At 43.1% G+C, this 23,302-nt stretch overlaps 1 protein-coding gene across 1 annotated transcript in view; it reads left to right on the top strand.

The window, feature by feature from the left end:
- EXOC4 (exocyst complex component 4) overlaps positions 1 to 23,302 on the top strand; it is a 731,450-nt gene that overhangs the window by 556,440 nt on the left and 151,708 nt on the right. The window contains exon 12 of the mRNA XM_079786328.1: positions 22,086 to 22,222. Coding sequence (XP_079642454.1) covers positions 22,086 to 22,222 — 137 coding nt within the window. The remainder of the gene's footprint in view (positions 1 to 22,085; positions 22,223 to 23,302) is intronic.

Raw genomic sequence — 23,302 nt, 5'->3', positions numbered from 1 at the left:
TTTTCATTCCCATTAAAAAGCAATGGAAACCTTTTATCAGGAGAAGTGAAGATATAGAAATTCATAGGCAGTGCATCAAAACAAACAAATAAAAATTTAAGTGTAGTTTGTTTATGATTAAAATCTCTGGAGTCCTTTTATGTAATTTATTTAGAAATGATATATAAATTCAGTGTTTACTAGCAGTTCTTTTAAATTGTTTTAATTCACATACAGTTGAGCTACATTATCTTCCCATCACTCGCATTTTTATTCATCCCTCTATAGAAATACTTGTGTCTTAGTTGCTTGATTATGTTACCTCTATTAATGACCAATCATTGTGAACTTAGGAGATATTTATTTTGCAATTTTCTTAATAAAGATTAGATTCATTTCTCAAATTTTTTCTCAAGAAAACTATATTCATCCAACTGATGTTTATAAAGAGGAGACTGTTGAGCAACATGCTTTTGACACATGATCTCATGTAATCTTTACAACAATAATGAGGTTGAGAAAAATGGACTTCTTTAGGTCACAGATCACGAAACTGGCCGATTTAGGGATGAGTCTTGGCCTTTCTAACTCTTGCCTCTTTGCACTACTAACTGCCTCCCTTAGGCTTAGTGGGTGCTGGATGCTGACTAGCCACTCAGCATATGCAGGGCCTGGTGTATCTCCAGGTCTGTTTTCCATGAAATGGTTGGGGCAGTGGCTTAGGAATGGAGATAAGCAAGCAAGTATTGCTACAGTAATGGTTTGCCCCAAGCACCGTGGGAGCAGAAAGGAGTGAATGACTAATTTGGAGAAAGCCTTCCGAGAGGCTGGCATTTGATCCTGCAGGTTGAGTAGGAGTGTACCCAGGAGAGGTGGACATTTCCGGTGGGGGAAGAAGGCCAAGGGCACAGGTGTGGCAGGGTCTGCAGTCCAATGCAACCGGTGGAAAGTGGGGAGGTTGACAAGAGGTGATGCTAGCAGGAGAGGCCGTGCAGGTGAGATGGCTGTATCACTGCTGGTGAGGAGGTGCAGTCATGTGGGCCAGGCCATGGGGACTGGATAATATGAAGCATTGCTGCTTACTTCTTCCACTAAATCTCAGCTCTGATAAGTGCCTTCCAATTTCTTTACCTTCTTTCCCTCTTCCAAAGTAGAACTCCCTGTGATTCATCTGTGGGTCTGAGAGCCTGTGTGTGCTCTGAAGCTTTGGGTTTAGAGCTTTGCAAGAGTTGTGGTACTCTCCCTGATGAAGAGGGAAATGTGAATGCTCTGTCTGCTGGCCTGGGTTCTGCTCATCCTAGTCTTTGCTGAGCAGCTCATTTGTTAGTCCCTTTAGTTGATTTGAAAATATTCTGCCCTCTGTGCCCAGCAGTTTCTCCACCCATTCCAACTGAACTCAGCCATTGGCCCAGGTCCATGGCCCCAGAAGCAACTGCCTAGTGTTGGGCTCCCAGACGTCTCCACACATCTCATCAGTGATCTGCTGCCTGCCTGGGCTCAGTCCTGCCACTTACGGGAACTACAGCCTCTCATCCAGGCATTCCCAGACTCCAGGGCCCTCCTGAGAGTGATTATGCCAGTGGGCTCTGATCAAGTCCTGGTCCTGCCGTTTACTAGCTGTGTGGCCGTGGGCACATTTCCTATTCTCTGCCTCAGTTTTCTCCTTTGTAAAATGGCAAGAATAGTACCTTCTTCACCGACGTAAGGAGTACGTACATTAATATATAAATGTCTAACTTACACATTAATGTGAACACTTTCAAACACGTAGTCAGCACTCCGTGAAAATTCAGTGTGGTCGTAACCATCACTGTCATCAGTCCTTTGAATGCACGCAGTGCCTGCCACCCGTTCCCACTGAGGCAGCCCGGCTTCCCTTCCCAGAGACCTGGCCGCAGATGCCATTCCCCGAGTTCTGTGATTCCTTCGGGCCATCCAAGACGTGGCTGTTCTTTTACCATTGGGATCAGAGAAGGAGAAAAATCTCTTTGAGCCCCACCCCCAACTTTCCTGTGGCAGTTGGAGCAGAAGCTAGACTCTCAGAAGATTATCCTGCCTCATTCATTTAAATGTGACGCACGGTCTGACCTGTAAGGTATCAGTGAAAACTCTAATCACTCACTTACACCTGCCAAAGACTAATTTTTCGGAGCCTCAGAGGTGGGTGTGCATATTAAAGGAGACCAACCAGGTCCTTGCAGTCGAACCCGAGCAAATGTGTATTGATTAATTTAATTAAAGGAAGATTATAACCTGTGCGCTGCACTGTGTGAGAGCTGACTGTGTGGTCCCAGGGATCTTTAAAGCATGTGTGTTAATGGCCTTCTCATTTAAACCAGCATGAATCTGAGGTTATTTCATCAATTTGCTAATCAAATAATTGCCAGGAGCACAGAAGATAAGAAAAAAAACAAGAATTTTCTTTTATAAGTAAATTAAAATGCTTTAAACTGTCTTTAGTAATAGTTCTATATGGAGTGTGGTTCAAAGAGATCCTTTCTGTTTTTCAAATATTAGGAGCAAGAGCTCTTCGCTTTATTTATTCTTCTGATTGCACTGCCTGGTTTGGGCTGGAGTCATAGAACCATGAAGATTTGTTTCTAAATACGTTATTGAGTTTTAGAGAAAGGGGAAGGAAGAGGGAGAGAGAGAAACATCCATCAGCTGCCTCCTGCAAGCCCCCTACTGAGGATGGAGCCTGCAACCTGGACATGTACCCTGACTGGGAATCGAACCGATGACTTCTTGGTGCTTGGAATGTGCTCAGCCACTGAGGCACACCAGCCAGGCAGAACCATGAAGATCTGACAGGGCCATGTGTTTGGGAAACCTCTGATGCTAGTATCTTGAGCTCATTCTTCTTGGACCAGACCCCAGGGAGGAAGGGAGATTCTCTAACCTGCTGTCTGCAGAGGGAAGGCCCACTGCCTTCTAGGACATGGATGGAGAGGATGGGAGAGGGCGGAGATTCTTGGCATCCGAATGAATAATTCACCTAATTCCTCTCTCCCCCCCCCCCCCCCGCCATCCTTAATTGTTTATCCTGTCTCTCCTGAGCCAGAGACCCTTTATTTTACTCTTTCCAGGGAGTAGATCTTCTGATTTTTACCAGCATGGAGAAATGGAGCAGGGGCTCTGACTACTTAACAAGACTTTCATGCCTTCACCCCCTGGTGTCTGTGTCCATTGGTTAGGCTTACATGCATGCATACAAGTCCTTTGGTTGATCTCTCCCCCTTACCCCCACCCTCCCTTACCTTCCCTCTGAGGTTTGAGCATCTGATCAATGCTTCTCAGTCTCTGGATCTGTTTTTGTTCATCAGTTTATGTTGTTCATTATAATCCACAAATGACCAATGGTCACAGACACCAGGGGGTGAGGGCATGAATGGGGGTGGGGAGGACAATGGGGGGATAAGGACACATACTAATACCTTAATCAATAAAAAATAAGTAAATAAATAAATAAAACATATTCTCAGGTGAGGATTTAAAAAAAGGGATGGTCAATGAACTTAGAACTTCAACACCACTAAAAAGAACCAGTCAAAAATGAAGGATACATTAACTGAAATGAAGAATAATTTACAGGTAATCAATAGTAGAGTAAATGAAGCCAAGAATCAAGTCAGCGATTTGGAATATAAGGAAGCAAAAGACACCCCATCAGAACAGCAAAAAGGAAAAGGAACCCAAAACAATATAGTGTAAAGAGCCTCTGGGACAACTTCAAGTGTACTAACGTTTGCATCATAGGGGTGACAGAAGGAGAAGAGAGAGAGAGCAAGAAACTGAAAACCTTTTTGAAGAGATAATGACAGAAAACTCCCCCTATCTGGGGAAGGAAATAGACATACAAGTCCAGGAAGTGGAGAGAGCCCCAAACAAGAGGAACTCAAAGAGGCCCACACCAAGACACATCATAATTATGCCAAAATTTAAAGATAAAAAGAGATTCTTAAAAGCAGCAAGAGAAAAGCAGTTGGTTACCTACCAGGCAGCTCCCATAAGACTGTCAGCTGTTTTCTCAACAGAAACTTTGCAGGCCAGAAGGGAGTGGCAAGAAATATTCAAAGTGATGAAAAGCAATGATCTACAACCAAGATTAATCTACCCAGCAAAGCTATCATTTAGAATCAAAGGACATATAAAGAGCTTCCCACTGACAAATCTCAGAGGGAAGGTGGGGGAGGGGGGAAGATTAACCAAAGAATTTATATGCATATATGCATTAGCCATGGATACAGACAATAGTGTGATGAAGGCCCGGGGCACAGAGGGATGGGGGGCCGGGCAGCAAGGGCGGGGTGGAGGGGGTCAATGGGGGGAAAAATAATCCCTTGGCTATCATTTCAGTGAGACTTTTTGGAGGGAGAGACTCGATGTGTATGTTCAACCTGCTTTCTTTACCCAGAAGTAAATCCTCCCCTAGGCACATCTCATCCCTGCTCCCTGTGCCTTTACTCCTAAGGCCCAGCCCTACCTCTCCATCCGGCCACTGAAGGAACATGGAGCACCCCCCTTCCATCCAATGCTCCCCACTCACCCACTGCTCGTGCGGCCCAGCCTCCTTCCCTCCCTGAAGGCCCAGCTCTGGGTCTGACTGGTCTATGATAAACCACAGGCACTGGGCAAAAACACTCACACATACCCCATGTGGGAGCTACCTTTCTGTGTGTGTCTTACTTACATACTCTCCAAGAAGACTAAAACTAGGTGTGGCCTCCTTCCTGCCAGGCCTTGCCTGAGAATTCTGGTTTAAGTTGCCATGTGCTACGAGGAAAGAGCATGGCTCTGGAATGGGACCAGTGGGAAGGCAGCTCTGGACCGCACCGCTACTAACTGTGTCACAGTGGACGGGGAACTTAATCTTCTGCAGCTCCCTATCATCTCTGTAAAGTGGGGCTGTGAGGACTGAATGAGATGAAGGGGCAGCCCTGATCAACATAATCCCTGCACCCGGGGGGCATTAGTCCAGGTCAGCTCCCCGCTCTGTGTTCACATCTCCCTAGCATGGTGTTTTCCTCCTAGCCATGCTCCAGAATATTCACCAGATGTTGTTCTGGAAAAGACGTTGATACAGGTTTTTCATCAGACAGTTATCCTATTTTTTTGTATCCGAGGTGAACCACATCAACTACAGCAGGAACCAGAATTTTAGGGCAGGAAATCCTTACTGCTTGAGTAAGCTGGGGAGGTGGGCGGGCGGGGGGCGGGAGAGCTGTTGGGAGGCAGACGCAAGAGCCATTGGCTTTCCCAGAGCCAACCTGAGGCTCACAGCTGGGCTTCCTCTCTGCAATTACAGATGTGGGAACAATGTGAGCTGACTTCCAGTTCAGTCCACAGGTGGCCGCTTGGGTTCTGGAGCGAGCTGGGTTTTTGACCTCAGGTGCTCTTCTCTGTAGGGTTGCCAGTTATAATTATATGTTCAGGTGTCAATTAGCAAACAGCCCATCACTTGGCGGTTTGGGATAATGAGATGAATCTTGTGCTGATCTTTCAATTCAACAGGCATTTGATAGGTGCTTTTTACATAAAATCTGGTGAGTGTCATATCTCTGAAAAAGAGCAAGCCCAGGAGCCACAGCACTCTTCTGTCTGACCATCTGGAGATCTCTAGTGATCTCGGCGCTCCTGCCGTTCTTTTCTACCTCTGCCGACTTCCCAGCCCCCAATGCTTGTGAGCCACATCAGTTAGCGTTTATCTTCACGATGGCAAAACTCTTCCTCTGACATGGTCCTGCCTGCCTTACATTTCTTTGTGCCACAGTCCCCAGTGAACCCCAAGCCCAGATTTTTACCATGGACCCAAACCTGCCCTTCCCTCCATCCTTCTCATCCCCAGTGAGTCAGTCATTAATTTCTGAGTCTCTCCCTCTGTTTCTGCCTCCCTTCCTCTTCTCCTTCCTCCTCCTCCTTATTTGTATTCTTTGTAAGAGCAGGGCCTCTGATGCCAGACGCGCTAGCTTTGCATCTGGCTCCACTAATCTTGAGTTGTGTTACCCTCGCTTATTACCAAGCTTTTTCTGCCTCAGCTTATCATCTGTCAAGGGGACATAATAATATCATCTACCTCATAGAGTTATCATGGGGATTAAATATGCCAATTATTTTTAAAGCACCTACAATAACACCTGGCATATAGTAAGCAAATATGCATTTTTATTTGATAAAATAAACTCTCCTAGCTGTTATCCACTTGCCTACTTCTTTTTTTTTTAATTTTTTAAATTTTTTTTTCCACTTGCCTACTTCTTATTATGAGGTAGAGTTCAAGACTGAAAGGAGAATAGCAAAAGAAACACATGAAAATGTTAAAAGAAGGGGAAGACTGGCCTGGCATTGTCACACAGGAATGGGAAACATTGTCACATGAACCGGAAACGTAACACTGGAATGGAAGCAGGAAAAGGGTTAATGAGATGAACCGGAGGAAGGGTGGAGCTAAGGCAAGTTGGCACATCAATAAAAAAAACAGTTCTGTTTCTGAATAATCCGCTAAGATTAAAAAATATAAAATGTAACTTTTTAATATTTTATTGCAAATGTATACACCAGGAAAGTAGAGGGATACTTTATAAATGCATAGAAATTTTCCATTTTGACTTAGGCAATTAAACCAATTTTGATCCTCATTCTAGGCAGAAATTTCATTGTCACATCCTGCAGGTACTTAGGCTGCATCAGATTTGTATTGAACGAGAGACGTGTATCCATAGCTGTGGAAAAGCAAGCCTAGAAGCCACAGTGCCATTTGTCTGACCATCTGGAAATCTCTAGTGATCTAAGCACTTAATTTTACCCTCATTTTTTGAACAAAAGGGAGACAATAAAAGAAGAAAATGGACAGCAGGAACATCCTACTGTTCATTTTCAAAAAATCTTAGTGATAAAAAGAGCAGAGAGTTTAAAAGAAAAGAGATGAGAAACCATTAAAATGATTTGAATGCTCTGCCTGTATTTTGCAGTAAGCGCTATTGTTTTCAGTTACATGGGAACTGTGGTAATTTTATGAATCATTAGAGTTTTCTTTCCAAATTATATCTGCGTCTTCTTAAAGTGCCTCCTAAGTTTCCACAGTAAGAGGCTGTTGAACAATTTCATTATTCCATTTAGTACTTTTGAGTTTTGTATTAATTTTGCATTTTAAAAAATGTTATACTTACATCGAAAAGATAAAATCATGGCATCTGAATCCTGGTGTACTTCATTTTTCCTACTTTTTAAAACATATCAGCCCTAGTCATTTTGGCTCAGTGAATAGAGCATCAGCCTGCGACTGAAGGGTCCTGGGTTCGATTCTGGTCAAGGGCACATGCCCAGATTGTGGGCCCAATCCCCAATAGGGGGCATGCAGGAAACAGCCCATCAATGATTCTCTCTCATCATTGATGTTTCTATTCTCTCTCCTCCCTTCCTCTCTGAAATCAATAAAAATATATTTTAAATAAATAAAAATAAAACATAGCAGCTTCTCACTATTCTCACCCTCAGTCTAATGAGAGACTTTAGAATAATTATGAAGTCCTCATTTGGTAGAAGGACAATGTTCCCATTAAAAGCAAAACCTTCCCCCAAAACTGAAAGCCATCACAACCATCGAACATTGTTCTTTGGCTTATATGTCTTATCAGGTATAGTGACCTGCAAAAAATGTACTCTGTTAATGACACCGAACACACCTTCCTAGAGTGGTCCCCCAAGCCGGTCCACCGACCCGGGCCAGCCAGTCCAACAGCATCCACAGGAAATGGGTGAAGTAGTAGAGACCGTGTGTGTGTGTGTGTGTGTGTGTGTGTGTGTGTGTGTGTTCTAGTTTACTTTCTTGGGAAAGGTTGTTTACTTTTATTACTAATTTTCCTCCTATTTTTGGTATTAAAATAATCATACTTTTATCATACTAGTACATTTCTAAAACAATGGTATTGAAGGTGCTCTGGTTTTGTTTCGTTTTATTTTAAGCATCATAATTTGCGAAATAAAAAGTTGGGTGAATGTTGGTCCATTTATTTTTCCTGGTCGGTGAAATCCTGAAGTCTGGAAATCGTTGTATTGTGGTGGCTGTGTCCTTCCCGGTGGCGTGGGCGTTTCCTGTGTGAAGAGACTGTTAGGAAGACATGCATCAAAGCCTCCGGAGCCCCATTTTGAACCACCAGCTCTTCTTGGACTCGGGAGAGGAGTGCGTTCTTGGGCAGTATGTGGGTGGTTCTGTTCCTGTCACACAGACGTTGGCAGGATGCCACTGAGTTTGCTTCTCAGCTTGCGTTACGGTAATTTCTAATTTCATACGGGCCTGTCTCTGCACCAATAACGTGCTTTCATAGCTAAGATCTAGGAAAGGTAGTGTGACGGACTCAGCTCCTAACCTTGGGGAAATGAGTTAAAGCCCTACTTGGCCTTATGGTGAACAGGATGGAGATGTCACCATGGTTGATGAAGGGTGTCACATCTTTCGTGAATAAAGAAAGGGAGAGTAATGTGTTCCATATCCCCAAGGCAGGTGGTGTTTGGAACCATTTGATTTTTGCCCAGTGGTGCGCACTATTTTTCTCAGCATGCCAAAGTCCTGGAGCACTTAACTTGATTCCTAAAAGAGCTGGAATGGTGGGTTTACAAGGACCAGTTTTGTCAAGAACAAGCTCTACTTTTTAAAATTCATTAGCTCTCGCCTGGCAGGTGTGGCCCAGGGGTTGAGGATTGATCCATGAACCAGGAGATCACGGTTTGATTCCCAGTCAGGGCACATGTCTGAGTTGTGAGTTGCGAGCTGGATTCCCAGTAGGGGGCAGCCAATCAATGATTCTCTCTCATCTCTGATGTTTCTATCCCTCGCTCCCTCTCCCTTCTCTCTGAAATCAATAAAAACATATTTTAATTAATAAATAAAATAAAATCCGTTAGCTCTTCTCAAATTTTGCTGTCCCTCCCGATCTGAGGTACTGTATCTCTACCCTTTAACAAGCTTCCCCTTGTGCGTGCACATTTGCCCTCTCTCTCCCGCTCCTGCCCAAACAGCTCCATGTGCTGCTTTCCTGGAGGACCCTGGATCTCACCCCTGAGGGGCGCGAGTAACTGAGGCTGAAACGATGTGGGGGAAACTTGTCAGCATAATTGATGATTATATGGCGTGAGCCTCCAAAGACAGGTGAGCTGCACAGAGCGGAGCAAACGTGTGTGTGGTGTGCCTCTCCCACGGGCCCAGCCCCACGTCCTCTTCTGACACGTTGATTTATAGATCTGTGGCTCTTCCCTAATGAATCGTGCCCCCGCGTGGGTCCCTGGGGCCTCCTGCTGAGGGGACCTTGCCTTTGCCAGCAAAAGGAAGAACCGTAGAGGCTCTGCTTCGTGAATTTCCAGATTTGTTTGTTTATTGGCACGAAGTGGAGTGGCTGAGGACATGTGATCTTTAAAAGGACAAAATAAGCCCATAAAATGCTGGAATAATACCGTTACATCAAGAGAGGGGTTTCTGTGAAGGCAGATGCTTTGCGGCGTTACAGAACCTCGTCAGAGTGGAATGAGAATTTGAGGAACATGGAGAAATGCAGGCATCTGGGACCACCTATGATGGCAGCTTCGTGTTCTAGAGTTCTTTAAGAACCTCTGTTTCTGAGTGCTGTTCTTATTCCTTGAAACTGCTTTAGGTGTCAGACTCGCTCAAATATAGGAATGATAATGACTGCTCTACTTTCTGCAATCTGCTGGGGTATCGATGAGATATTTGCAAAGCCCTCTGCGTTCTCAGGAGAAAGGGTGTTAGAAAATGCTATGGTGATATTGTTAGCAGGGCATGGAAAATTATGCAAAAACTATTCCAGAAAGATGAACCTGAGAAAGATTGAATTACAGCCTGAGCCTGTATGGCCATCTTCTGCCCAAAGTCCAGTCATTTTGTCTTAGGGCTCAGTTCTGGGTAAGGGAAGGGACTGGAGTATCAGGAAATTGGGAAGAGAGGAGCACTGGCTGGTGTGGAACTGTCATTAAAGAGTCTCTCGGCTGCCGGCGCTGGAGTGGCCTGCGTGGCCAGGACAGCCTGGTGAGCAGTGGGAGGGCCCCACCTCACTTCCTCTCCTGACTCCATCCTGCCTCCTCGCTGCATTACTTCGCACCTTCCTTTCACTGGCATGTGTCTCCAATGGGTGTCTCTTCCCTCGCCACACACTCCCTTCACAGCTTCCTGTAAACCTGGTTCTGCTCTTACCAAAACCACCGCCAAAACTGTCATCTGAAGGTCACAGTGACCTTCCAGAATCACTCATCATTCACTTGACCACACTGTACCTGGAAAAGGCTAACTCAGTGGTCGGCAAACTGCGGCTCGCAAGCCGAGGTTTGCCGTTCTGTTGACTAATGAGTTTGCAGACCACTGGGCTAACTCATCACTCACTGTTTCTGTGTTTCTGCTAGAAGCAACAAAAGATTCGGGTTGCCCGAGTTCAAATCCTGGATGAACTGATTATGTGACCTTGGACAACTCTTTGATCTCTTAGTACTTCTATTTCCTCAACTGTAAAATAGGGATAATTGTACCCACCTTATACATGTTAAATTAAATTTATAGGGCGTTAAATAAGGTAATGCATATAAAGCACTTAGACCTATATTGTATGGCACACTTCGTTATAATTGTGGATTTCCAGATGTAGCATAATGGTAGTGCCTGGTACATAGTAGGTACTCAGTAAATATTGGATAGATTGACAGATGAATGACAGGTAGTTTATTCTAATATTCACATGTCTACTATACTATAAATGCTATTGATAGTAAATATAAATGCTATTCATAATTACAGGTACACTCAATATAAGAAAAAGGAAATAATGATACTTGGATATTTTATCTTTACTAATCAAGTCAACAAGCGGTTAGAATTTAGTTACCTTTGAAGACCTGTTTCCTATATGGTCATCTATATTTGTGTGTGTGTGTTTTCATGCCTTTTAACTCCTATACTGCTTCCTTTATTACAGTTTTCTTTGAGCAAATTAGGTATTTTAAAAAACAACTTATATTAAAAAAGTATTTTTTAAAATGTATGTATAGCTAGACTATAAAGCTTAGACTATTATTAGGCCATTTGCACAGAAAGACAATATTTAGAAAGATATAGCTGAGACATAAAATTCTAGGGAGTAAGTCCTCCATTGGAATTCTTCCTTCCAAAGAATCCAAGGAGTAAGTCCTCCATTTGAGTCCTTTTCACAAGATTCCAGGGAGTAAGTCCTCCATTGGAGGTCTTTCCACAACATTATGGGAGTAAGTTATCTGTTAGAGTTCTTCTTTCTACAAACTTCCAGGAATAAGTTCTCTGTTGGAATTCTTTATTTCCATAAGATTCCATGGAATAAGTACTCTATTGGAGTTCTTCTTTCCACAAGATTCCAGGAGTAAGTCCTCCATTGAAGTTATTTCCACATGATTCCAGGAGTAAGTCCTCCGTTGGAGTTCTTCTTTCCATGTTGGAGGACTCTGTGTCTGGGTTGTTCCTTAAAAGTCAGATGCCCTTCGGTAGACCTTCTTTTCCTTGAAACTCTTCTACCTTACCTTTTATTTTGTTTTGTTTTCTTGATTTCTGTTTTGTCTTTGACCCCACTCTTTTTTTCTGTTGAACCCCTTTTTCCTCCTGTCATTAATGTCCAAGCCACCCTAGACTATTGTTGGGGCCTCAGTCAATCCTCTTGTTTGAACACTCACTTCTCTAATTCACCCCTACGTAAACCTGATAAAATCATTCTTCATCTAACACCATTTTCCCAGGAGGAGGCACAGTATGGGGTATTAAAGAGAACACAGAAATGGTCATCAAAAGGCCTGAATTCTTCTTTCTTGTTTTCAAATCTCTCTCTTTTTTATCTTGCTGCTTTTAAGATTTTTCTGTTTATCACTGGTTTTCAACAATTTGATTATAATGTGATTTGCTATATTAAATCTTTATATATCATGTTCCATCACATCTGCAAACCTGTACAAGCTGGCTTCCTCACATTAGTGATGCTAAGATTGACCTCTGGAAGAGGTTGTGACCATCTGATCCCCCCGTTGGGCAGTTACAGTCTTCCTCACGTGACCAGAAAGTCATCTGGCCGGTGTAACCTTGCCATTACAAAATTGTTCATTTCCTATCAACTTTCATCTGTTTGTCTGAGCACTAGTTGATAATTTTTACCCGAATCAACTATTCTCTTTGGGGCTCCACAACGATTTTCTGGTTCTGTTATTTCTCCTACGTGTCTTTGCTGGCAGTCTTCCTTAAAGAGCTTTCACTATTTAGTAATCACAAAATAAAGATCCTTCTGGAAAGACAGAGTAAATGCCTAATTCTTTCCTTTATTTATTAATTCTCAAAGAGGAATTTGATAAATGAGTTTGTTTTTTTGCTTTTTCTGTGCATTGATTTTTTTCATATTTTTAAAATAAATATGATCACCTGCAATAATTTATTCTGTTTGATACTCTAAGCATCATCTCTGGCCAGAGGGAGCTGGGTTTAGTTTTTAGACCTGGATTCTAGATTTTGAAGTATCCTAAACTAGCTATGTATCTCCGATAGGCCCTTTAGTATTTTACTTAGTTGTTTTCCTTTTGTTAAAACTGAAGAATTAGACTAGATAGCAAGAGTTACTTCCAGCTCTAGAATTAGGATTCTGAGCTCCACTACCTAACACCCTGGTCTGTTTCTCTCCATCTGCACCTGTCATTCACACCATCCACAGGCTGGCTCCCAAATCCAGTCAACCCTTTCTCCTCCAAGTCCTCAACAGGAATCCCCTCTTGCAGCCACTCTGGTCCCCTGTTTGCTCACCCTTACTCCCAGCCTGTGCGTACACCTTTTATCTTGCCTAAAACACCTCTTCTCTTCCTCTCCATGTATCCCAACCTCACCCATCCTCCTGTCCACAGTTCAGGCTCTCACACCCTTTTACTCCTATTCTATATTGTCTGTTGCACTTAACTTGCAACTTCTCTTGGAAAATTACTTGTTTGTTGTTCAAAATGATATTCTGTTTCATTATCAACTAGATTATCATCACCCCCTGGAAAAAGAGACCATATTTTCAACCAAGAACATTGCCTGTAACAAAAGAAGTGCTATAGCAATTCTTATACTTTTTAGTATAGTAATTATTATACTTTTCAGTCCCCCCTAACATGTAGTACTGTGTATTTTGCTGAATAGCAACCTCAAGGTCTTTTGAAATATGTGATATATGGTGTGTGTGTGTGTGTGTGTGTGTGTGTGTGTGTGTGTGTGTGTGTCTTTTGGGGCCCTGCAGTTGGGCATATGCCTTACAAGTGCTAATGTGCACCTACCTGTTCATTGATTTATTTCCACTCTCTGGGTCCCATTATACATCAAGGGGAATTGATCACTTGGATATAGAGTTGCATTGATTTGAAGTATGTAAGTCAACAAATATTTCTTTTATTACCTCATATTATGGAAACAAAGATGCCCCCTGGGATCTTATTGCCTAATTATACACAACTGTTGTACACTTCTTTCCCTTTCCTGCTATTTTGTTTTGAATATGAGATCACAAATCCCTAAAGAAACTTCCTAACATACCAGCTGTGCTTATCAGATATGTTAGGGATAGAGTTTATTCAACCAGAAATAATCCTCTACCTAAAATGTTAAAAAATATATTATTAGTAATTTACTTCACATACATTTTCCAAGTTTTTAATTAGGAAATAAAATTTTTAAATTGATTTTTAGAGAAAGAAGAAGGGAAAGGGAGAGAGAGAGAGAGAGAGAGAGAGAGAGAGAGAGAGAGAGAGAGAGAGAGAGAGAGAGAAGCATTGATGAGAGAGCAAAACATTGATCAGCTGCCTCCTGCATATTCTCTGCCGGGAATCCAGCCTGCAACCAGGCATGGGCGCTGGCCAGGAATCAAACCAGCAACCTTCCAGTGCACAGGACGATACCCAACCAACTGAGCCACACTGGCCAGGTGGCAAATAAATTTTATAATTACTTATGTGAATTCTAAAGGGATACAGTTTTCCTAACTGCACAAAATTTTTGACTCACATATTCTTTGTTAAGCCTATGCATAAATTTTCCCTGACTATTTAGGCTGCTAAACAGAGCTTCAGAATGTATTCCCCTGTTGGTTGTATGAATATATTTGTCCTTTTGACAGTGGGACCTTTTGAAATGATCTTCCTTCACTTTGAGTGGATTATCTAGTGATTAGTGATACCAGATTGGATTAGTTTGTGTGTTTTCTTGTTGGAAAAGGGGAAAAGAGGGATATTAAAAATATTTAGGTACTATGTATGTGTATGTTATAGAAGAACCTCCAGGATCTAGATTCTGTCTGCCTTCCTCAGCTCGCTGTCCTGATGTAAACACACACACACACACACACACACACACACACACACACACACACACACACACACACACACCCTTCACCCAGCCTGGAAGAACCACTTGCAAATCCTGAATCCCAGGCCATGTCATGCTTATGCTGCTGCATTACTTGAGTGCTTCTTCTCCCATCTTTTTAATCTACAAGTTGCTGTTTGTCTTTTAGGACTCAGTTCAATGACAATATCCTCTTTCTCACCACTCCCCCACCTTCCACTGCAGCCCAGTGAACTCTCTCCTCCCCGGCCCTCCACTGGCGGAGATACAGATGCTGGAGTAGCACTGTGACACTTCATTGTCCTGCAACCATCTGAGGGCGGCAATCTTGTCTCATCTGGCTTTTTGTTGCCTAAGGTACCCCAATACTTGGCACAGAGACAATATTATTTAATAAATATGTATTAATCAATTAGTTAAATTCCCTGCTCTTTCTCCAAATAAATTCTGAACCTCTTGCACTTTTTATTTAGTGGCCTATAATAGTGTTGCCAACAGTACTGCTACATCTTCACATCTTAAATATATACCACAAGAGAAAGCATTATAATAAAATAATCATACACTTACAGATGGTTTGCTCAGACACATTTTGAAACTGGTGCCAATTCATTTGTATTATGGTTGGACATAAATTGTTCAAAATTGATATTTAACATGCACAGGTGTAACCACCAGCCAGATGTCTCTCCCTCCCCTAGCAAAGGGGAAGAGAACCAAAGGGAAGGGGGTGAGAGGTGTTTTAGGTGTTTCTAACAGGAGGACCTAATAGGGGCTAGGGAGAGTCTTCTCCCAGAAAGGAGTGTGTTTAGTTGTAACCTGAAAGATAAGAAAAAATACTCTAGCCCTGGTCTGTGTGGTTCAGTGGTTAGAGCATCAGCCTGCATCTGGGTTCCTGCCGGAGGAAACCAATCAATGTTTCTTTCTCTCTCTCTCTCTCTCTCTCTCTCTCTCTCTCTCTCTCTCTCTCTCCTGCCCTCCCTCCCTCCCTCCCTCCCTCCCTCCCTTCCTCATTTCCACTCTCTCTAAAAATCAATGGAAAAAATATCCTCGGGTGAGGATTAATAAAAAGAAAAAATGCTCTAGAAAAGCAAAACAAGGGACAGAAGTTTGCAGGCAAGTATAAGGCCCTGCAAGGGGAGGAAGAACTGAAGAAGCCCAGGCAGCCAGGTCTTAGAGGGGCAAGAGGGAAGTGGTAGGCAAAGAGGCTGGAGGGTAGACAGGAGCCCTGTCATGAAGGCCTCATGGGCCCTAGTGCATGAAAGAGCTGTAAGTTGTTGAGAAATAGAATCAGATATAATTTTACATTTTTTTCTTTTGATATTAAAATTACAAACTGTGATGTGCACAAATCCTAAGAGCAAAGAGTTTTTACACATGTTTTTACTTATGCAACAGCTGCTCAAGCAAGATATTTTCAGCACCTGGAAGGCTCTCTCCTTCCCATCAGGACTGGCCCCTCCACTATTCTGACTTCTGTCCCCAGGGATTACTTTTACCTTTTTCTTAAACTACAATAATAATAACAAAACCATGTTACTTGCGCTCAGCCTGTGGTCTGTGAGACATCCCTGATGTCAAGTGTAGCAGCAGTTCGTCCATTTCATCTCTGTGCTACATCCCACTGTATGCATTCACCTCCATTTATTTACCCATTCAATTATTGATGGTCATGAGGATCGCTTTTATTCTTACTATTGGTTATTATAAGGAACACATCTGTGAATATTGTGTTCATGTTTTTGCTGGACGTCAGCACTCACTTCTGCGGGAGACACAGCTTTGTAAAAGGCCTCTGCCTGTGCGGGGGAGGGTGACGGAGGAGAGTGGAAGGCCAGTTCCGCAGGCAAGGACCCCTGGGAACAGCCTTTCACCAGCGGGCTCTGAGAAAGCAAGCACCTTCAGAGCATTCTCCACGTCACACACATCAAAATGGAGAGGAGAAACAGCAGATTTCCTTCTGGCTTTTGTCAGTAGTCTTTGTTCGTTACTATTTTCCTAATTGAGGTAAAATTGGTATGTAACGTTATGTAACTTTCAGGTATCCAACATTATAATTTGGTATTTGTTACACTACAAAGTGATCACCGCCATAAGACTGGAGTTAGCATTGTTTACAGCTTGCTAATTGGGAGGACAATATGGTATGGCAAGTTTTGCAAATTATGGTTGATTATGTAACAATAAACAGAAACACTATTGTCAGCATCAGACGTGCAGGTAGCCCCTCGCTCCACAATTGCTGTGTGTGTGTGTGGTAGTGGGTGTGTCTGAAGTGATGGATGATTTATTTGTTTCTTTCAATGCTGCCTAAAGCAGTTTCCCAGAACCCTCAGTTCTTTGCAGCATCTCTGAGCCATCCCTGCTCCAGGGGTAAAACAGCACAAATACAGAGCTGGCATGGCCCAAACTTGTGTTTTTTTCCTGAATTGTGAATTTATTTATGTGTTAAAACTTTAAAATGATCATGTTTAGTTGAATATATGTGTGTGTATAGATACACACACACATACACATATACTGTATGTGTATATACACACACACACACACAAACACACACACACACACACACACACACACACACTAAGGGCCCAGTGCATGAATTCGTGCACCTTGAAAGGAACTGTGGGTTGCAAGGCTGCGGTGGGCATAGGCGCGGTCTCAGCCTATCCTCCGCGCCCCTGCCCGGCCCTTCCCGCCACAGCCCCCGGTCCTGTCTGCCTGCAGCCCCGCTCCTGCCACCACCACTCCCACGTGCTGACCCACTCACACCTGCTGATGGTGCGGAGCGATTGGGGCCAGCGCCAGCAGCGGGTGCAAGTGGCAGCAGATGTGAGCACCAGGTGAGACCACAGTGCATGGGAGCAAAGAATTTTCAGTAACCACCACAGGCTTGCCCCGATGACAGTGACTGGTGCCCTGCCTTGGTCTGGTGCCCCCGTTCACTTGCTCCACCATCCTGCCACGGCTGATGCCCACCATATTCTGCACTCTGCCACCTACTGCCAATGCCTGCCATGTTCTGCTCATGACCCCTGGTGGTCAGTGCACATCATAGCAACCAGTTGTTTGGTTGTTCCGCCGTTCAGTCTATTTGCATATTAGGGTTTTATATATATAGATATACTAGAGGCCTGGTGCATGGAATTTGTGCACTCGGGGTTGGGGAGGAGGTCCCTCAGCCTGTCCTGCACCCTCTCACAGTCCGGGAGCCCTCGGGGGATGTTCGATTGATGGCCTGCAGTCGGACATCCTTAGCATTGCCACAGAGGCAGGAGAGGCTCCTGCCACTGCCGTGCGCTTGCCAGACATGAGCCCGGCTTCTGGTGCACTGACCACCAGGGGGCAGCTCCTGCATTGAGCATCTGCCCCCTGGTGGTCAGTGTGCATCATAGTGACCAGTTATTCGGTTGATTTGCATATTAGCCTTTTATTATATAGGATATGGTTGACATTATAGAAAATAATACAGCCTTTTATTATATAGGATATGGTTGACATTATAGAAAAATCCAAGACCTTCCGTGACAATCAGTGTTCAGTGTTCATTTGGAAATTGAGACCCAGTAATGTGTACTGAAGAGGCTGTGGTCTGATTCCACCTGACCAAGTCAGGGTTTTAACCCACTACCTGGCCTTCTAATTTTATTCTACATCTATGTTTTTATTCTGTTCCGAATGTGCTATGCATTTGCATTAATTCATCTAATAAACATTTATAGAACACTGCAATATGCCAGAAGCCTTGCTAGTTGGTAGTAGAGATACAAGGTATAGTCACTGATCAAAGGAATTTATAGACTAGCAGCAGAGACAGTCAAGTAAGTGACCCAGCGGTTGTCATATCCCACTTGGGACTTGAGATAAAATTATACCCACGGTGCTCTGGTAGCACAGAAGAGGGGCATTTAAATCAGAGCAGGTAACCCTTGAGCCGCCTCATCAAGGATGAGGGGCGTGAGCTAGGAAGGGCATACCCAGCATGGAGATTGGGAACCCCAAAGGCACAGAGGCAGGAGTAGCCTGGTGCCATCACTCCTGACTAGCAGACTGGGATGGTTGGAGCCCAGGGTAGGCATGCTCAGGGAGGCTGGAGAGAAGGTTAGAGCAGGAGGCAGGAGATCAACCAAAGAACTTGTATGCATGTATGTACTAGTATAACCTGTGGACACAGACAGTAGGGTGGCGAAGGCCTGCGGCAGGGTATGGAGGCAGGCTAAAAGGAGTCAATGGGGGAAAGGGGAATATATGTAATACTTTCAGCAATAAAGATTTAATTACAAAAACAAAAACACACAAAGCTGGGTGTGTAGGAAAGGGTGTAGTCTGAGGACGAGACTGGATTCTCCCCTGTTCCCACCTAGACTCCGTGTATCCACAAGCTTGTCATCTGGCCTAGTATCTTCATCAGTATGACCAGAGAACTGGGGAGAGTTGTCCCCAAACCATGTTCTGGAAATAATGTCCTGGTAGATATGCTATGAAAAATGGTGCTTTACTTACATTGTTAGGGGAAGTGTGACTACCACATCCTCCTCTAAGATTCACCATGGCATCAGCATGTCAAGTTTCCAGTCCTCCAGTGAAGAAACCACGTCAAGTTTCTCTAACTCAGCATTTGTCAAGTTATTTGAACTTAGAGCCAATTTCCTATAATATCGCTGTCCGTATCATGCTGCAGAGCCCCATTTTAGCAAAAAATGAACAAGGCCTCAAAGATCCACATGTCTTCATTTAGTTAGTTATTCCATTTTTGAAAGAGCTAGTCATGCACCCTCTTTGTGTTTTAGATTGCTTGTATATCCCTGTAAGAAATTTTGGTTGTTATTATTTCATAGCATCAGCTATCATGGGAATTTTTTTTTCATTTTCTCATTTTTCATGTCATGCCCAGACTTGATTACCTGGTAATAAGTCGCAAGAAATGAAAATTGAGTTGTTTCTGTATAAATATCAATCATTTATTATACATTTAATAGAAATTACAATGAATAAAATCAGGGTCTCACTTATTAGAATTCATTCAATATAGGCAGATACCGAAATTAATCATTGAATCAGTGAATCATTTGTGATACTAAAGAGGTCATATAATAAAAACAGAACTGACCTTGTTAGAAATCTGATATTTTCAACATTTATCTGTCAGAGCCACTGATTTGGAAATTATTATAAATTCTTGAAAAATGGAACTTTTTTCCCTTGTAAAAATACCCACCATTTGGCAAACGAGCGTCATTTTCCTTGAGGAGAATGTAGTGACTGGCTACCCAGAGTGCTGCATGACAAGGTAAACCAAGCAAATAGCTGGAAAATTGTCTGTAATCACAGAGCATCACAATGGTTGGTGAGCACAACCACTCACATTAACCATGGCATTCTCACTACTTCCTCCTGTAGGTCCTGTTTACCCCACATCCTAATCTCCAGGGATTAGTCCTCTGTGCCTGCATCTCCCTTCCACTCCCACTGTCATCCGCACAGTGCTGGTCACCCGATATTTGGGATAAATATAGACCAAACTGATCCACTCCGAGAGGTGTGTCTGGCACCCTCACATGCGACAGTCGGGGTTTATTGGTGTGCGTTACTGTTAGTCCCGTTTCTTTTATTAGTAGTATTGTCCTGAAGATCCTGAGAAATTATAAGCAAGTAGCAGCCGGGGAGGGTGGGAGCTGGATGAAAGGAGGAGAATGCCAGGCTTGCTTGTGAGAAATTGGTAATCTGGTCAGGCAGCCCCAGCACACCTGGGAGGCCTGGAACAATTACAGTGTTTATTTCCCAGAGCAGAAGCGCCAGGGCACCCAGTGAATACTCGAGTGATGAGGGCCAGGAGATTAGCGGCGCCATCACATTATCCTCGGTTATTAGAAGAGTAAATTGAGTCATAAGAAAGGAAGAGGTTACCCAAACCTGCCCCGAGTTGATTACCAATGGCATAATTGAAAGGAGAGCCAGGCCCTGTCCCTCAACAATCTGCGCCATCTCCCCCGCTCATCTTGCCCTCGCTCATCTTCCCGCAGAGCTCTGGGTTTTAAACTGGCTTTGTCAGGAAGGCTGAGCTGCACTCTCCTTTGTTAATTGCTGTCCACATGTTGTAGGATATCCTGAGTTCTGAAGCAGGATGAGGATTTTAGATTCTTCTTAGCAGCGTGGGGACATGTAGCTAAGCAGAATCAATTCCTGTCACTCACACACAAATACAGAGAAAGGGGATTATGGATCAGGGGAATCTGCAGTGTTTTAATCTTAAAATCAATACAGAAAAGGAAGTTGAACTTGTGGGGATTCTATAGAGATGGTAATTTTGTTTGCCTTACCGAATATAACTGTTCTTCCTTTTCTCCTTCTGGTTATTTTACTTTGGGGGAGGTTAGAGGGGAGAAAGAAAGGGGAAAAAGACAAGAAATCCCTACAAGCAAATAATCTTGAATAAACATACACTTGTAAACACATAACAAGCTGATCCTCCATTGTCTAGAAAAAAGCTGCATACTTTTATCCATTGTTTTTATTTTTAGAAGAAAAAGAAAGTTAACCAAAACCCTGTACCCCACTGTCTGCATTTAAGCATAATAAAATGCCTTTGATTCTTTCATGGGTCACTGTCAGACTGCAAAAAAAAATTGTTTTTTTCAATGTTTACTTTATGGCCAAGTCTACCGTAGCCTATGCAATTCTCTCTGATTAAATGGGTATTCAACAAACCATTTATTGACCAAAGGATTCCAAGCTGCTAAGCATGTGATTAGTATTTACCCCAGTGTAATTCTGCTCCTTTTGAAAGATGAACTAATGGTTTAAATAACTCGGTCTTTTCTTAAAGAGTGAGAAATTATGGATTATGCTTCTTTTCAGAAATAACACTGGTTTACTGCAGAGTACTCCCTGTCTCTATGTCGGAGTCTGTTTGGACATTGCTTCTACAGTGGCAACAACAGCAGCAAATACTGTGATCTCATGAGAAAACGATGGGGCTACAGGCAGAACTCAGGTCTAGCCGGGAGGCAGAACCGTGTAGTTAAAAGAGCAAAGCCTGGAGCCTTTGCTTTGTGTACTACCTGTGTCTAAGCCTGTTTGTTCATCTTTAAACTAGGGATGAATACAGGATTCACCCAGTAGTAGGTGTGTTGAGAGGATTAAGTGAGGTGAAGCATGTCGAACCCTAGCACTGTACCTTGTAAGAACCCAATAAATGTTCATGATCATTATGTGTCTCAGGTGAGATAACATATGCCATGTATGTAAAAACATTCTAGAGGCAGTAAAGCACAATACAAATGGTAGTTGTTATTCTTAATAGATTGATGGTTTTGAAACTTCAAAAATAAGTCAAGGAAGACTTTTTCTTTGTGCTGCCGGCCATAGGTCCCTCATCTCAAAGTACAGACCTGGAGGTGATAAATTAGGCCCAACTGAATGTGTATTCACTTTCTGAAAAGCCACAGAGACAGCTCTGACTGCCCAGAATTCCATGAAATCAATTTGAAAATCCCTATCCTGTGTCCTTTCACAGAAAACACTTTCTCAGATCTTGGGAAGACCAGCTCTATGTAAGATATTTATTTTGTTGTAATTTTTAATCAGTATTTTTAAATGCCCTCCCAGCTTCCTTGAGTGTTTGAAATAATTGCATTATTTCAGCCTTCTTTCCTTGTCCTACCTATAACTTGAGTAAAAAAAAAACACAACAACTCCTGAGTCTGTGTCCTCTCTGTGTCCTTGGCAGAGCACAATCATTGTGGAGAAGACGGTGCAGGACCTCCTGAATCTGATGCATGACTTGAGCGCGTACTCAGATCAGTTCCTCAACATGGTGTGCGTGAAGCTCCAGGAGTACAAGGACACCTGCGCAGCGGCCTACAGGTGAGTGCTGTTGGGACCTATCAGTGTCACTGGCAGCCTGACTGTTGTCTGGTTGGTGCGGCCGCCTTCAGAGCCTCACTCGGAGGAGAGGACCACTTGTGAGCTGGTCAAGGGGCTGCGGAGAACATGTGCCACAGAAAGTCTCCTGGATGCTGTCGTCATCCCACAGAGGGACAGAGCCACTGAGGACTGCCATCCGTGGCTTAGATGAGGTGTCAGCCTTGATTTCCATGAAAGCTTAGAACCCTAAGATTCATCTTCCTTGAGGACATTCCAGAACTTGATTAGCACATCACGTGATTCTAAACGATCTTTAAAGTAAAGCAATTTCAAACTCATAGGAACGCTTAATAATCTATAATGGGATTTCCTTTTAGTTCTTTCAAATGTGTTCCTCTTACTGTTTGATCTATAGCCTTCCTACTGTCATGAAAAGACAGTTACACTGTTTTTAGCATCAGCAGAAATGAAAAACCATTGTTATGAACTTGAAAACCTTTAGTTTTTCCCTCTAATTTCTTTTCTCGGGGTTCAAAAATCTCTTTGAGCTCATGGAAAGGATCATAGCACTTCTCATGAAAAGCTAATTATAGGAGCAAATTATGATCTGGTTGACAAGACCTAACACAATTAGGGGAGAAAGGAATGTATAATAAAATACTACATTGTGTATGATATATAATTAAGCCTAGGCAGGTAAAGTACAGTACATAATCAGGTACTACTTGTGCAGTACAGAATATAAGAGCAGAGGGAATGAAAGAGAGAAAGGGTGATTGGAGTCTGGAAAGATTTCACAGACGATGAGCTGTGTGCTGGGCCTGAGAAAGACAAACGCGATGTAGGAAGTTGCAAAGAATAAGTTAGGGCTTTGCAGGGGTGGAGAGGAAGCACAGCGCAGTTGCCTGGTATTCAGCGGGGGAATGGAAGGAGGTTTGGATGGAACAGATGTCCTAGTAGAAGGTTGTGAGAGGTAATATTTAATAGGAAAAGTAAGACCAAATGACAAAGGGTTTTAAAAGGTAAGACTTGAACATTTAGATGTTGTATAGTAGATGATAAGGAGCCATTATAAGTGAG

This window comes from Cnephaeus nilssonii, assembly GCF_951640355.1.
Source record: "Cnephaeus nilssonii genome assembly, chromosome: 12".
Lineage (NCBI taxonomy): Eukaryota > Metazoa > Chordata > Mammalia > Chiroptera > Vespertilionidae > Cnephaeus > Cnephaeus nilssonii.
This window is presented reverse-complemented; position numbering and strand designations above follow the sequence as displayed.